Genomic DNA, 15,878 nt, shown 5'->3' on the forward strand with positions numbered 1-15,878 from the left:
TCACACGCAGCCCCAGCCTCGGATGCTTCTGCTACACCATGACGTTCCCTGAATCGAGATTGGTCGAAAGTATAGTCCTTGAGGAAGTCTACTTCTGCTGGATCTCCGACCTGATGTTAATTATGCCTTTACGTTGTTTAATCCTGCTTTCTTTTACAATGGAGTGCATGTGTGGATTGGTGCTGTACTGTGTTTTCTTTTACGTATTGTTATTTTGCCTTTCCTCCTCTTCACCATCCTTGTATATGCCACATATAGCGTCTCTTCACTGTTTTAGTATATGTTGGGTGTGTTTATAGCTGAGGTTCTTTTTAAATGTGCCTTAGCTGTTTATCTTGGAACTGTCGCTCCTTGTATTGTTACTTGTTAATACCATTTCCGATTTCCTATAAGAACGTTCAGTATATTAAATTGTCTACCGTACAAAGTAGTAGGGATAGGGATGTAATGTCCTTTCTTCTTTTCTGTTTGTATTTGTCCCTAGAGTCGGTCACCTATTTCTAGGATTTCATCTTAACTGATGCCTTTAGACCGTCTAGGCCATGTCCCCTCTATAGGGTTTGATAACAGAGTCCGGTCGTTGTCACTTAGTGACCTTTTTCTGTTTTACGTGTTAGACCAGATGTACTTTCTTCTGGTCCCCACTACCCTCTTCTTTCCCACTTTTCCCAGGTTCTGTCTACTCTGCTCTCTTTCCTGTTTTTTCTTGGTCGATTGCTTACTGACGTGAAACAAATGTCGTTTTTTTCTATAACTTTTATTCTGTGGTTTGTTGTAGCGTTGCAGGTTCCGGAGAGGGGACTCGAGGCGGCCCGAAGAGATGACTGCCATGGCTCTTAGACTCTATTCACATAACGTTAAAGGTTTGAATACCCCATCCAAATGCACCAAGCTTTTCCTTTCACTTAAATAGGACAAAAGTGAGGTGCTTTTCCTGCAGGAAACCCACTTTAAAAAATCACTTCACCCAGACTTAGTCTAAATCATATACGTTTACATATGGCGCGAATCAAAAAAAGAGGGGGGGTCTCCATTCTATTAGCTGCTCACCTTACGTTTGAATTAGTAGACAGTCATGTAGACAAGGAGGGTAGATGGCTCATCCTTGTTAGGAAACTCAATAACACCCTTTGCACCCTTGTTAATGTATACGCCCCAAACCAAAATCAACTTCTTTAGGAGTCTGGATTCCCAATTGACTAGACTCTGTAAAGGGAAACTTATTGTGGCGGGTGATTTTAATGAAGTTCTGGACATATCCCTGGATAGATCCACCCCTACTTTTCCTTCTACTCACAAAACACCACCTTCTGCCTTTTTAGCCTTGCTCTCACTTTTGAAGCACCATTTACTGTATGATTCATATAGGTTAATTGAACCTCTAACTAGGGATTATACATTTTATTCCTCTGGTCATAACACCTACTCTAGGATTGAGATGATTCTTCTCAACCGAGACCTATCCTCTAATCTAAGCTCACCTCTGCACGTATACATCCCAAGATTTGCCCGATTACAACTGATCTTCTCTCCATTGTCCCTCCCCCCCCACCTCTAGGAGGCTGAATGATTCCCTTTTACACACTCTGGAACTTACTGCTCAAATTAACACCTGTCTTACTGACTATTTTCTACATAATGATAGGCCGGAGATTTCCCCTATTACTTTATGGGAAGCCCATAAGGCTGTCCTATGGGGCCACCTGATATGCCAGAATTCTAGATTTAAGCAGACAAGAGAATCTCAATTCCTCTCCCTATCGACAAGACTTCAAGCACTTGAATGGAAACATAAACTCTCCCCTACACCTGCTAATTTAGAGCTTTTGCTTAAGTCTAAATCCGGGACTTCGCTTTTACTATCCGAGCTCCCAGAACAATATTCTCGATGTGAATACTAACTCGGGTATGGTAATCTATGCTCCTGAAAGCTATTAATTGGGAGTTCCAGGACTATTATGTTAAACTTTATAATTTAATTGCTATTAATTTGAGTCTTGGTCCTCCGGATGCTCTGATTTCAGAATTCCTGCAACACGCTCGCCTGTCTAGATTGTCTGCTCATGCTTCTTCACAGATGAATAGGGAAATCTCCGACGACAATATACTCACTGTTTTAAAGGGCTTAAAATCCTCTAAGGCCCCTGGCCCTGATGGATTTTTGGCATCCTATTATAAGAAGTTTGCTTCCATTTTGGTCCCTTATCTTAGGATAATGTTTAATGCTGTGCTGCATGGCACCCCGTTCCCCAGCACAATGCTTGAAGCTAGAGTGGTAGTGATTCACAAAGATTGCAGAAATCATCGGGAATGTGCTAGTTACAGGCCAATATCCCTCTTGAACGTGGATATCAAACTTTATGCTAAAATCCTAGCTACTCTGCTTAATTGTGTTCTCCCTGTTCAGATTCATTACGATCAAGTGGGTTTTATTCCTGGATGTTAGGCCAGGGACAACACTAGAAGGGCGATAGACCTTATTCAATTACTGAACCGCAGATACACCCCATCTGTTGTTCTTTCTCTTGATGACAAAAAGGCGTTTGATTGCATTTCATGGCCCTTTTTATTTCAAAACCTACCGGCGTTTGGTATCTCAGCAGAATTCCTGACGGGGGTGTCAGGGCTATATTCGCCCCCTATAGCTAGGGTCCTTACTAATAGATTACTATCCGCCCCTTTCCCGTTGTCTAATGGTATGAGACAGGGGTGCCCTCTCTTTCTCCCTTGGTGTTTACAATGGTTATTGAGCCCCTGGCTGCTGTGATTAGGAATTATGATAGGGTACGAGGGGTGACGGTGGGTCCCCAAGATTTCAAAATGTCATTATTTGCTGATGATGTTTTGTTCTCCCTTACTCAGCCGCAGTCTTTTCTCCTGGCCCTGTATGAGATTATTGGAGAGTATGGAGCTTTATCAGGGTATAAAATCAATTTTACTAAATTCCGAAAACATGCTGTTATATGTTTCGGATGAACTGAAGCGCTCCTTATATTCTTCTTATGATCTTACCTGGCAGGACCATAAGATTAAGTACTTGGGGGTGTATATTACATCCCATTATAACTCTGTATTCTGAGAACTTTCCATGCCTTCTAAGTAAAGTTTAAACTGATCTAGCAAGATGGGGAGCCCATATTATATCCTGGTTGGGAAGAATCATAGCCATTAAAATGACTCTTATGCCGCAACTTCTATACCTCTTCCAAACGTTACCTGTTCGAGTTCCGAAGAGGGTTCTTAGGGATGTCCAGACCTCTTTTACGAAGTTTGTTTGGAACGATAAGCCCCCAGGAATTGCTTTTAATGTACTTAAGCTCCCTTGCTCAGATGGGGGCTGGGGATTTCCGGATGTCAGATTTTATTACCTTGCTAGTCACCTGAGTCAAATTGTAGTTTCTTATGCTCCGTTGGGCTCTATTGCCTGGTTGAACTTGAAAGACTTTTCCCAGGCCTTCATTCTTTGGCTTCTTTGTGGGGTCTTGGCAGGCCTTTTCAGCTCACTCTAACAAATTGTTTTCCTTCTCTTAAATGTAATCTCTCACTTTGGGTGAATTCCCTAGCGAAATATAAGCTGTCCTCTACCTGCTCTCCCCACACTTCCCTTTGGGAAAACCCTGCTTTTCCCTCTGGTGTGTCTCCGGTTTTGATTGTGGCACAGAGCAGGAACATATGGTATACGATCTTTGTTCCCAGGATTCCTGGATGACAATAGATGATCTTAATCATAAATTCCCCTCCCTATCCATGCCCTTCTTTGAATAATTTCAGGTTCGCCACTTTCTTATATCTTTATCTCAGTCTGATGTTCGACGGGCCCTTACTTCCTTTGAATCTTTGTGTGCCGGGAGCCCCATACGTAATGGCTTGATTTCTCTTATTTATTCTATGTTGGTTGGGGTTGCATCTGTCTTGCAGACTCGTCAGGAGTGGGAGAGGGACCTGGGTCCTCCCCCTGACGACTCTTGTTGTGAAGAAATTCGAGAGGGTATTGCCAAAAGCTCTATCTCAACCCAACTCAAAGAAACCTCATAAAAGGTATACTATAGGTGGTACTATACCCCTGATAAACTGTCTAGGATGTTTCCCTCTTCTACTCCTGTTTGTTGGCGGGGCTGTGGTCAAAGGGGAACTCTCCTTCATATTTGGACATGTCCCCATATAGTTCCCTTTTGAAATAAAGTACTTGATGGCTAGAAATCCCTATCAGGCTTACCACTCTCGCTGGACCCGTGAATATTTTTATTAGCTCGCCCATTCCCTGATTTAGATCCACTCTTGAATAAATTATTTTCCCACATATTAGTTGCCGCTAAATCTTTAATAGCTAGCAATTGGAATTCTCCAGTTGCCCCTACTATTCCTGCCCTAAATAACTGTTTGATTTGTCACTCGTATGGAGAAAATTACCTACTATCTATATCGGTGATTTTCAACCTTTTTCAAGTTGCGGCACACCAGCCAAGATCTTAAAATTGCCAAGGCACACCACCAGTAACATCCCCCCCCCCCAAAGAAAAACAAAACAAAACACACATTGGCCCACACGGGGATAAAACACACACATTGGTCCCCGCAGTAATTGAACACATTGCCCCCCCCCAGTAGTGCCACACATTTGCCCCCACAGTTATACCACACATTAGCTCCCACTGTAATAAAACAGATTTATAGTAATGCCACACACCTGCCCCCATATTAATTATACACACCTGCCCCCATATTAATTATACACACCTGCCCCCATAGTTATTATACATGCCTGCCCCCATAGTAATTATACGCACCTGCCCCCATAGTAATTATACGCACCTGCCCCCATAATAATGACACACACCTGCCCCCAGTAATGGCACACACCACACACCTGCCCCCCATAGTAATGCTACACACCTGCCCCCCCCTCCCCCCCAGTAATTCCACACATTGCCTGCCTGCCCCCACCCACTGTAGTTACACAGATTAATATATATATATTTTGATATACAGTTACACAGTACCTGTACAAAGGGAACCTGAAATATTTCCCTCTCAGTGGGGAGAAGTGAAAGCAGGCAGCACGGAGCGAGGAGCAGCAGTGGGCGGGCAGATATGAATGTGACGGCCTGGGTAGCATAGCGCTGCACTTCTGTGAAAACAGGGCTGCTCTCACGGAAGTGTAGCGCTGTGCTACCCGTGCACTGGTTAGTAAGGGCGGCGGAAGTCATCTGGGGCCGGCGGCAGGTCTCTAATGGCTGTGGAGGGCACCCCTGGGCGGCGGCAGCGGCGGGTCTCTAGTGGCGCGCAGGGCACCTCTGGCCGGCGGCAGCGGCGGGTCTCTAATGGCGGCGGAGGGCACCTCTGGCCGGCGGCAGCGGCGGGTCTTTGGTGGGCGGCGGCGGGCATCACGGGCGGGCGATGGCGACACACCTGGCAATCCCTCGCGGCACACCTGTTGAAAAACACTAATCTATGTGATTGTCCCCATAGATTTGACATTTTTTGTGGTCCCTGGCTACTTGCTATGTCTCCTCACTGATCTTCATTAACCTCTATCTCAAACCTTCTGGGTACACTGGCGGTGTCGTCCTCGAGCCCTCCCTTCGGATGTCCTACGAATTGCAGTAAGTTGTTACTTTATCTGTGCCTACATTACTATGACCATGCCTTTTGTCTTGTTTCTCTATGTATTTCCTATATACCTTAGCTTGGATCAACCTTTTTCTTCCCCTTTGTTCCTTCCTTTCCTCTTTTCTCTGCTCTTCTTCTTCTTCCCTTTCGTTTGCTTTTTCTAGTACTCCCTATATAATGTTTTGTCCCCTTCTTTGGGACCCTTTTGTGATTGTAAACACACACAAAAAAGGACAAGGAGATTTGTTTATCATTTTAATTATGCAATCACTTTTGTGTTGTACAGTTTCCTTCCTCTCTTTGTACAAATAAAGAAAAAAAGTTTGAGTGCTGAGACATCCATGAACATTTGCACCTCAATGTAAACAATTATGTTTATCTTCATACATTTGTTTCCAGTAGATGGGAGCACAAGCAGGAATACCTCGGAGGGAGAACTCATTGTGTCTCCAGATCTTAAAATTCAAGACAAGAACATCAGACAAGATTCTCCTGGAGAAACCCCCATTATCGTAACTGTAAACCTAGCCAATCCCAGTACAGATATCTTATCTGGTCCCTCTAATCATGAGGAATGTTCTCCTGATAATTCAGATCTTGCTATACAAAGTACAGCTCAGAAAGGTGATACAGTATTATCTTGTTCTGAATCTGATAAAAGTTCTATACGTCAGTCCGTTGTTGTCGGGCATAAAAAAACTCACACAGGTAAAAAGCCATTTTCATGTTCTGAATGTGGGAAATGTTTTATACATAAATCATATTTTGTTAGACATCAGAGAGCTCACACAGGTGAGAACCTTTTTTCATGCACTGAGTGTGGGAAATGTTTTACAAAGAAGACCAGTCTTCTTACACATGAGAGACTTCACACAGGTGAGAAACCATTTTCATGTTCTGACTGTGGGAAATGTTTTACACATAAATCATGTCTTGTGGCACATCAAAGGTCACACACAGGGGAGGGACTGTTTAAATGTTCTGAGTGTGGGAAATGTTTTACATATAAATCCCATCTTGTTACACATCAGAGAGCTCACACAGGTGAGAACCTTTTTTCATGCTCTGAGTGTGGAAAATCTTTCATACAGAAATCCCACCTTGTTGTACATCAGAGATCTCACACAGGTGAAAAGCCATATACATGCTCTGAGTGTGGGAAATGTTATATACAGAAATCCAGTCTTGTTTCACATAAGAGAGTTCACACAGGTGAGAAACCATTTACATGCTTTGAGTGTGGAAAATGTTTTGCATATAAAACATATCTTGTTGCACATGAGAGAAGTCACACAGGCGAGAAACCATTTACATGCTCTGAGTGTGGGAAAAGTTTTAGTCAGAAACCCCATCTTGATGAACATGCAAGATGGCACACAGGTGAGAAACCCTATACATGCTCTAAATGTGGGAAAAGTTTTAGTCAGAAACGCTATCTTGCTAAACATGAAAGATGTCACACAGGTGAGAAACCATTTACATGCTCTGAGTGTGGGAAAAGTTTTAGTCAGAAACGCCATCTTGATGAACATGCGAGATGGCACACAGGTGAGAAACCCTATACATGCTCTAAATGTGGGAAAAGTTTTAGTCAGAAACGCTATCTTGCTAAACATGAAAGATGTCACACAGGTGAGAAACCATTTACATGCTCTGAGTGTGGGAAAAGTTTTAGTCAGAAACGCCATCTTGATGAACATGTGAGATGGCACACAGGTGAGAAACCTTATACATGCTCTAAATGTGGGAAAAGTTTTAGTCAGAAACGCTATCTTGCTAAACATGAAAGATGTCACACTGGTGAGAAAGCATTTACATGCTCTGAATGTGGGAAGTGTTTTAGAAACAAATCACATTTTCATAAACATCAGAAAAGTCACACAGGAGAAATACATTGTCAATGAACTGATATACATGAAACAGGGTAGTATCAATACTGATTATTAATTACTAGTTACCAGCTTGTCAAAATGACAGAACATTGTCGCGGCTGCAAAAAGTCCCATATCTATTCGCCTGCATCTACCTCTATTACTGAAAGCACCTAAGCAAGTTGTACCCTATTATGTGAGTGCCGGTTCGACACCCCCTCTCTCTCTCTCTCTCAATATATATATAAAAGCAGGCATGTATACATTTACAGAGTGTATACGCTAAGGTATATTGACATCACTGAGTTATTGAGGGCTGTTAAAAGCTCCTTTGCTAGATTTACTTAAATGTAGAACCCAGATGGTTTTTATATTTCTCTTTATTGCAGTTTTAAGAGAATCAGCCGCTTGTAAAAGCAGCATCTTATACCCCTTTTCCACCTGTAGCACGGGACGCAGCCGGGAGCCTTGACACGGCTGCGACCCGTGCTACAGCCCCCTTTCCCACAACACTCACCAGCCCGGCATATTGCCGGGTTGGTGACGCTGCTGCTGACGCGGCAGGGGCGGCGCTGGGAGATCACATGATCTCCCAGCGCCGCACTTCCATACACTGTGAACGGGAGCCGTGTCGCCTTGACACGGCTCCCGTTCACACTACACAGCTTACCGGGTTGAACACGTGTTCAACCCGGCAAGATACCCGGGTAGGATTCCCGGGAATTTGCCAGGGGGGGCCATTTTCACCAGGGAAAAAACACGGGTAAATGCGCGCCCCTGCGCATTTATCTGTGTTTTTAAAGGTAGTGGAAAAGGGTATTAGTAAGTGTAGCCCACAGTCACACAGCATAATAGTATGTGATAACGTTATTACCATCCACAGACATACATGTAATGTGAGTACTCTAAGTATGACTGGAACAGATCGCTCAGGTGTGGAACGTGTTGCGGTGTATTATTCTATTAGATATTGGTATCACAGTAATAGCAGACCACATGTTTGGTATATAGATTCCTAAGTAATATATAATACCTGCAATGGTCAGGTGATACAGGGGTGCATGTATGTGATTTTATATGATATAGGGGCACATGTATGTGATGTGATATAGAGGCGCATGTACGTTATGTGATGTAGGGGTGCATGGATGTGATTTGCTGTGATATATGGGCACGTGTATGTGATGTGATATAGGGGCGCATGTATGTGATATAGGGGCACATGTATTTGAGTTAGGGGCACATGTATGTGATGTCATATAGGGGTGCATGTATGTGATATAGGGGCACCCGGCACATGTATGTGATATAGGGGTGCATGTATGTGATGTGATATTGGGGCGCATGTATGTGATATAGGGGCACATGTATGTGATATAGGGACACATGTATTTGATTTAGGGGCACATGTATGTGATGTCATATAGGGGTGCATGTATGTGGTATGTGATGTGATATAGGGGCACCTGGCACATGTATGTGATGTGATATAGGGGTGCATGTATGTGATGTGATATAGGGGCACATGTAGAGTTGGGCTCAAATGTATTAGCTCTTTTTTTTTAGCACACATGCTTTATAATTAGGTGTAGCCATGTTGACTGAGACGCATTGCGAACGTCTCCTCACGCTATAGTGGCGCAGCCCACAAGCCTGGCACCATGCATCTTTTATGGGGCACATTTCTCATTTGGGAGTTAGATGCCCAGCGCCACATAATTTGGGATATTGGGGCTAATTCAGGTTGGATCGCAATCCAATCAGAATTATTGCGTTTGCCCCGGGGGCGCATGCGCCTGTCTTGTGCATGTACCCACTCTTTGTGCGGGCGCCCCACAGAAAATACAATCGCCTCTGCCTGTCAATCAGGCAGAGGTGGCACGTGGGGTGGCAATGTTCCATGTCCAGGGCGAAGACTGAGCATTGCGGGGGCGGAGGCAGCCAAACAGGTGGGGGGGAAGGGCGGTGCAGCGCGAATGGGGGCGTGATTGCGGCAGCTGCGTGACGTCACATGCAGCTGCTGCGATCGAGAACATGGCAGCGGGACTGCTGCGAGCCGGATGGAGGCTTCCTCTTTTCTGCTAACAAGCAGAAATTGCGATGCGTTTGGAATTTCTGCTTGTTGAAGAGGTGGAAGGCGGCAGTCAGCATGCTGGGCGGTCTTGCCCTGTGATGGGCGGCCCCCAGCATGGATCCAAAGGATTACTAATTAGCAGAGTTTGCAATCCTTACTGAATTAGGCCCATTGTACACAATTACACTGTACATCATACTTAGGGAGGCCAATCCTGGGCAATTTTTCCAGTCCCGGGTATCTGGACTGAAAAATGGTCAATCCTGGGATTCCCGGGATCCTCAGGATTGGCATTTCTCTGTGTGGCCACCCCGCACATGTAACTCACCATACACTTGGAGGGGGGGCGGTCGGAACACTTCATCTGCTTTCTCCGGTCGGCTCCAAGTGGCGTGTGATGGCGCAGTGTGACCTCTGACGCTGATCTCTTATCCCTGGGATTGGAGCTTCCAATCCCGGGATTGAATCCCGGCCCTTTTTGGCCCTAAATCCCGGGATCCTGTTGATCCTGATCCCGGGATTGGCCACCCTAATCATACTCCGCATGTGACAATGGGAATTTCTATACTCTGTTCTGTTGTGTGTTACTCTCTCACTGGGGGTCAGAGCTGCAAGATAATGTGTTCCCATGGGGCTGATGCAGATTTCTGATGCTATGTGGCAGGTTCTGAACAAGTGCACTCATTATATAAACATGAGGCACATTGTACAGCTTGAGTATCCCATATCCAAATATTCCGAAATACGTAATTTTTTGAGTGAGACTGAGATAGTGAAACCTTTTATTTTCTGATGGCTCAATGTACACAAACTTTGTTTAACACACAAGGGCCCTCATTCCGAGTTGTTCGCTCGCAAGCTGCTTTAGCAGCTTTGCACACGCTAAGCCGCTGCCTACTGGGAGTGAATCTTAGCTTCTCAAAATTGCGACCGACAGATTCGCAATATTGCGAATAGACCTTTCTTAGCAGTTTCTGAGTAGCTCGACACTTACTCTGCCATTGCGATCAGTTCAGTCAGTTTCGTCCCTGGTTTGACGTCACAAACACACCCAGCGTTCGCCCAGGCACTCCCCCGTTTCTCCAACCACTCCCGCGTTTTTCCCAGAAATGGTAGCGTTTTTTCCCACACACCCATAAAACGGCCAGTTGCCGCCCAGAAACACCCACTTCCTGTCAATCACATTACGATCACCAGAACGAAGAAAAAAACCTCGTAATGCCGTGAGTAAAATACCTAACTGCATAGCAAATTTACTTGGCGCAGTCGCACTGCGGACATTGCGCATGCGCAGTAAGCGGAAAATCGCAATATAGCGAAAATCGGTAACGAGCGAACAACTCGGAATGACCCCCAAAGTTATTACAAATATTGGCTAAAATTACCTTCAGGCTGTGTGTATAAGGTGTATATGAATCATAAGTGCATTCTGTGCTTAAACTTGTGTCCCATCGCCATGATATCTCATTATGGTATGCAATTATTCCAAAATACGGAAAAATCCGATATCCAATATACTTCTGGTCCCAAGCATTTTGGATAAGGGATACTCAATCTGTAACTGGTGTCTCCTTAGACATAAACAAAGCTTTAATGAGCAGTGATATCACAGAGGTTACTGTAGAGCAGTAGCAGTGTTCAGAGCAATCATTTGTGTTGTATATGTAAATCTCGGCACTCACAAAGTAACCTGTGTATTGACCCTGTAAACAGTAGCCCTATAGATGTTCTTATGTATAATTGTGGGGAGACAGGAAGGAATGAAATAATAAAATATGAATATATTATTTTAATCCCCCTGAGATAATTGTTTGACTGTAATATGGAACGCTTGATATGCAATCACAGCAATGACTTAAATCCTGGGTCTTCAACCTGTGGCCCTCCAGCTGCTGTGGAACTACACATCCCAGCATTCCCTGCCTAATATTTAGCATACCTTAATAGCAAAACTATGGCAGGGCATGCTGGGATGTGTAGTTCCGCAGCAGCTGGCGGGCCACAGGTTGAAGACCCATGGCTTAAATGATGGTATGAATGTCTGTAAAGGATTTCCTCCCAGGTAACAAGCTTTAGAAGTCAGGGAGGAAACAGATTCTCTTTCAGAAGGTGACAACAAAAATAAAATAAAAGAAGTACTGCGCCCTTGCGGCAGCAGTCGAGGTCGGCTCTGGGTGTCACTCAACACCCACAATACAGAATATACAACAAAAAAATAGCGTTTCCTCGGCTGTGCACTGCTAACAATACTGGTGGGAGTATTCGCCTCACAATAACAATGGGTTATACCCAATGAGGTATGTACACAGTTCTGGGAAGTAGTCTTTGTGTCCTCTGATGCTGTTATGTTCTCCAAATTCCCGTATGTCCAAATACATGTAAAAGAAAAGAAAACCAGAGAACGGGGCTCAGTTCCTATTGAGCACTGGTTATCCATCAAATCCAAATGACTTAAGGGGGTTCTATTCCTTTTCCCTTATGGGCGGTGGATATTTCTTGGGTGATACTTCTAGAGGGTCACCTTTGTGGTAGGTATAGAGTATGCGCTCACAATATCCTTACACAGAACTAACGGTGGTTATGCTCATAAAGGTTTCTTTGAACTCACTCCATCATCCAAAGGGATATTTCAGGGATGCTTACATGCAAGCTTACATGAAATTTGTGGTTATGAGACGCATAAACGTTTCTTTTTCTTTTCTGATCCCCGTTGGTGGTCCACACCCCCCGTATTATAGGTGGAGATGAAGGACACAAAGAACCGAAAAGGGGAGTATTAGCTCCGCATAGCTATATTAATGCAATCTCCTGGATGGTAACCTTAAGAATTATGGGATCAGTGATGCTAAATAATTCTATAGGGTCACCCAATAGTGAACACATTAAATAATAGACACATGTAGGCTTACATGTGAGTGAACTGGACAATACACAGAAAAGTATCTTTCGTCGGTCTAAGCAGGCAAACAGCAAACAGGCAATAATACGGGTGCTCACATGTGTGCTTCAGCCAGATGGTTCTGTGCTTATAGCGGGGTCTTTTTTCCTTGCTACTGGGTCACTTGATAGACTGTGCCATTAGTCCATATTGATAAAATATTCTTAAGAGATTTATTCCACAAAAACGTACAATAAAACCATTAGAACTTCTAGACTCAATGCAAATAAGGAAACATCCAAAACTGCAGCAGAAAAAGACGTCTGGGCTAAAAGCTGAGATGGAAAAGTCACCAACTCTATTGGGAACCAAGGCCCGGGTCTCTCACCAGCAGGGTCAATGAAGCAAAAAGTCCGTCAGTCCTTACCGATGTCTCTATGTCCCTCACCAACGCGTTTCGACCGGGGTCTTTGTCAAGGTGTCACATTGGTAAGGACTGACGGACTTTTTGCTTCAATGACCCTGCTGGTGAGAGACCCGGCCTTGGTTCCCAATTTTTTTATCAAGCCTTGGAGAGTGATAAAGTACCAACCAACCATCTCCTAACTACCATGCTAGAGGCTGTGTTTGAAAAAATAGAAACTTAATACCTACCGGTAATTCCTTTTCTCGTAGGCCGTAGTGGATACTGGGGAATAGTATATTACCATGGGGTATAGATTGGGTCCACTGGAGCCTGGCACTTTAAGAAATTAATAGTGTGTGCTGGCTATTCCCCTCTATGCTCCCCCTAGCAGACTCAGCCCCCACTAGGGGGGTCCCCCGGTTCATGGTGCAGCATATTAGACCCTCCTGGGGGGGACCCGCTATAGCCCTCCTGTGTACACTGGCACTGGTGGCTTAAACTGGCACTTGTGTGATGTTTTTTACTCATGGGGAGACATTTGCCAGTATAAAGATCACTGAAAATCCGGCGCCATTACAGCAGCATTTTGGCGCCTTCCTCTGCTTACAGCAGCAGCAGGCATACACAGCTCCTCCAGACACGCAGGATACACTGGAAACCAGGTACAGGGGTGTAACTAAGGGGGAGAGACGCTATTGTACACTATCTGTGTCCTATTAGAGACAATATATAGTGTTTCACTGATAGTGCAGCTAGCAGCCTCACTGGGGCTGTGTAGCTTAGGTGTGCTGGTGCCTTCTCTCTGTCTACCTCTCATATACAGTAAGAGCAGGCTTGCATTATTAACTTGTCTATGTGTATGTCTGTGTTACTTTAATCATGATAAAACACGAGTCATGCAGTGTGTGTAACACTAGATTCTCCCCACTATCAACTGGCTCCATTTCATGTGAACAATGCAGTCAGTCCTCACAAATCACTGAGGAGGCTGTGGGGGGAGGGTCAAGAGCCTTCCTGGCTAGGTACTATTAAAAATATGATGTCTGATATGTCATCTCAGCTCACTGCAAATGCCTATAAGACTAAACAGTTACAACAGGCTGTTGCAGACCTAGCTGCTAAGGCAGATGTTATGCAGCACCCACTCTCTATCTCAGGTCCCCAAAAACGTGGGCTACCTGCCTTACTCTCAGATTCTGAGGAAGAAATACAGGAGGATTAGGAGGATGTGGTCCCCATTGGTGGGGATCCCCCCTCTTCACAGGGTATTGAACCCCTCATTCTGGCTATACTGGATGTGTTAAAACTCCCTCTAGAAAACAAGCTGAGTGTCACTTTCCCTGAGTCTACAGAGTTAGATGACCTATGTAAGTTAGTCTAGAAAAATCCCCCCCCCCCAAAAAAAAAGAAGTGTCAAAACGGTTTTTGAGCTCTTTCCCATTTGCTTCTGAAGGCAGGAAATTCTGGGAAGAACCCCTGGCTGTGGACGTATCAGTCTCTCGTCTCTCTAAGAAGGCGGTACTACCTCCCCCAGGTTCCTTTACCATGATGGACCCTGGGGATAGAAAAAGGAGACTACACTGAAGTCTACACAGCTGCAGGTATATCTCAAAAGCCGGTCATAGCAAGTTGCTGGATGACACATGCCATTCATATGTGGGCTACTCAAATTCAGGAGGGCCTCTCCGAGGATATGTCCCTAGTTACTACGGTAACTCTCCTTAAACACATTCAGGACACAGCTCACGTCCCGTGTGACTCCTTCAAGGAGATAGGCAATATTAATGCTAGGACCACCGCTATGGCAGTGTCAGTGCGTAGGGCCTTATGGTTGCATCAGTGGATTGTAGACGCAGAGTCCAAGCGCAATGTGGAGTCTCTTCCCTTTTCAGGGGAATGGCTCTGGCGGCGATCTGGATACTGCTGGGAAATCCACGTTTCTCCCCTCTGGGGCCCCGCCAGCTAGACGGACCTACCCAGGGCCATCTACTCAGACCTTTCGGTCCACCAGATTTCGATCTAGGGCCAGAGGTGCCTCCAATACAGTTAGAGGCACCAGAGGTAAGCCTAAGAAACAAGCCATTGCCGGCTCTCAGGAACAGAGCACCAGTTCTGCTTCCACAAAAGCCTCAGCATGATGATGCCTGTCCACCCCGAGTGGATCTCGAGGTGGGAGCTCAGTTGCGTCACTTCAGCCACATCTGGGAAAGTTCCTGCCAGGATAAGGGACCTCATCTCTCAAGGATACAAGCTGGAGTTCGATGGCGCTCATCCTCACCGATTTTTCAAATCAAGCTTACCAGCTTTGGAGGATACGTGTGTTACGCTGCTGCTGGCCATCAGGCCCAGGTCATTGTTTCAGTACCACTGCAACAACGAGGACGCGGTTACAACTCAAATCTGTTCGTATTGCCAAAACCGGATGGGTCAGTAAGACCCATTTTGAATCTGAAGTCCTTGAACCCTTACCTGAAGGTTTTCAAGTTCTAGATGGAATATTTGTGAGCAGTGATTGCAGGCCTGGAAGAACAGGAATTCCTAGTATCCCTGGATATCTCTATATCCCGATTTGGCCTCATCAGGCTTACCTGAGATTTGCCATACTGAACGATCACTACTAGTTCCAGGTGTTACCCTTCGGCCTGTCTAGAGCTCCGAGGGTGTTCACAGTGGTGATGGCGGAGATTATGCTCCAGCTCTGAGTCCAGGGGGTCAATATTGTCCCTTACCTGGACGATCACCTGATAAAGGCAAGTTCCAGGGAGCTTCTATTGCTCCATATAGATCGCACTATCCAACTTTTGTCACACCATGGGTGGATCCTCAATTTACAGAAGTCCCACCTGGAGCCATCTCAGCGGCTCCTGTTCCTGGGAATGCTACTGGATACTGTGGCACAGAAAGTGTTCCTCCCAGAGGACAAAGCGAGAACACTCTAGGAGATAGCCCTCACTGTTCTCTGACCTACTCGAATATCCATCCATCTTCGCATAAGATTGTTGGGAAAATGGTAGCCTCGTAGGAGGCGATCTAGTATGG

At 45.1% G+C, this 15,878-nt stretch overlaps 1 protein-coding gene across 1 annotated transcript in view; it reads left to right on the plus strand.

The window, feature by feature from the left end:
* LOC135057049 (zinc finger protein 260-like) overlaps positions 1-8,031 on the plus strand; it is a 111,787-nt gene extending 103,756 nt beyond the window's left edge. The window contains exon 7 of the mRNA XM_063962924.1: positions 6,010-8,031. Coding sequence (XP_063818994.1) covers positions 6,010-7,514 — 1,505 coding nt within the window. The 3' untranslated portion in view covers positions 7,515-8,031. The remainder of the gene's footprint in view (positions 1-6,009) is intronic.
* Positions 8,032-15,878: the final 7,847 nt, after the last annotated feature.

Source organism: Pseudophryne corroboree, chromosome 3 (genome assembly GCF_028390025.1).
Source record: "Pseudophryne corroboree isolate aPseCor3 chromosome 3, aPseCor3.hap2, whole genome shotgun sequence".
Classification (NCBI taxonomy): domain Eukaryota; kingdom Metazoa; phylum Chordata; class Amphibia; order Anura; family Myobatrachidae; genus Pseudophryne; species Pseudophryne corroboree.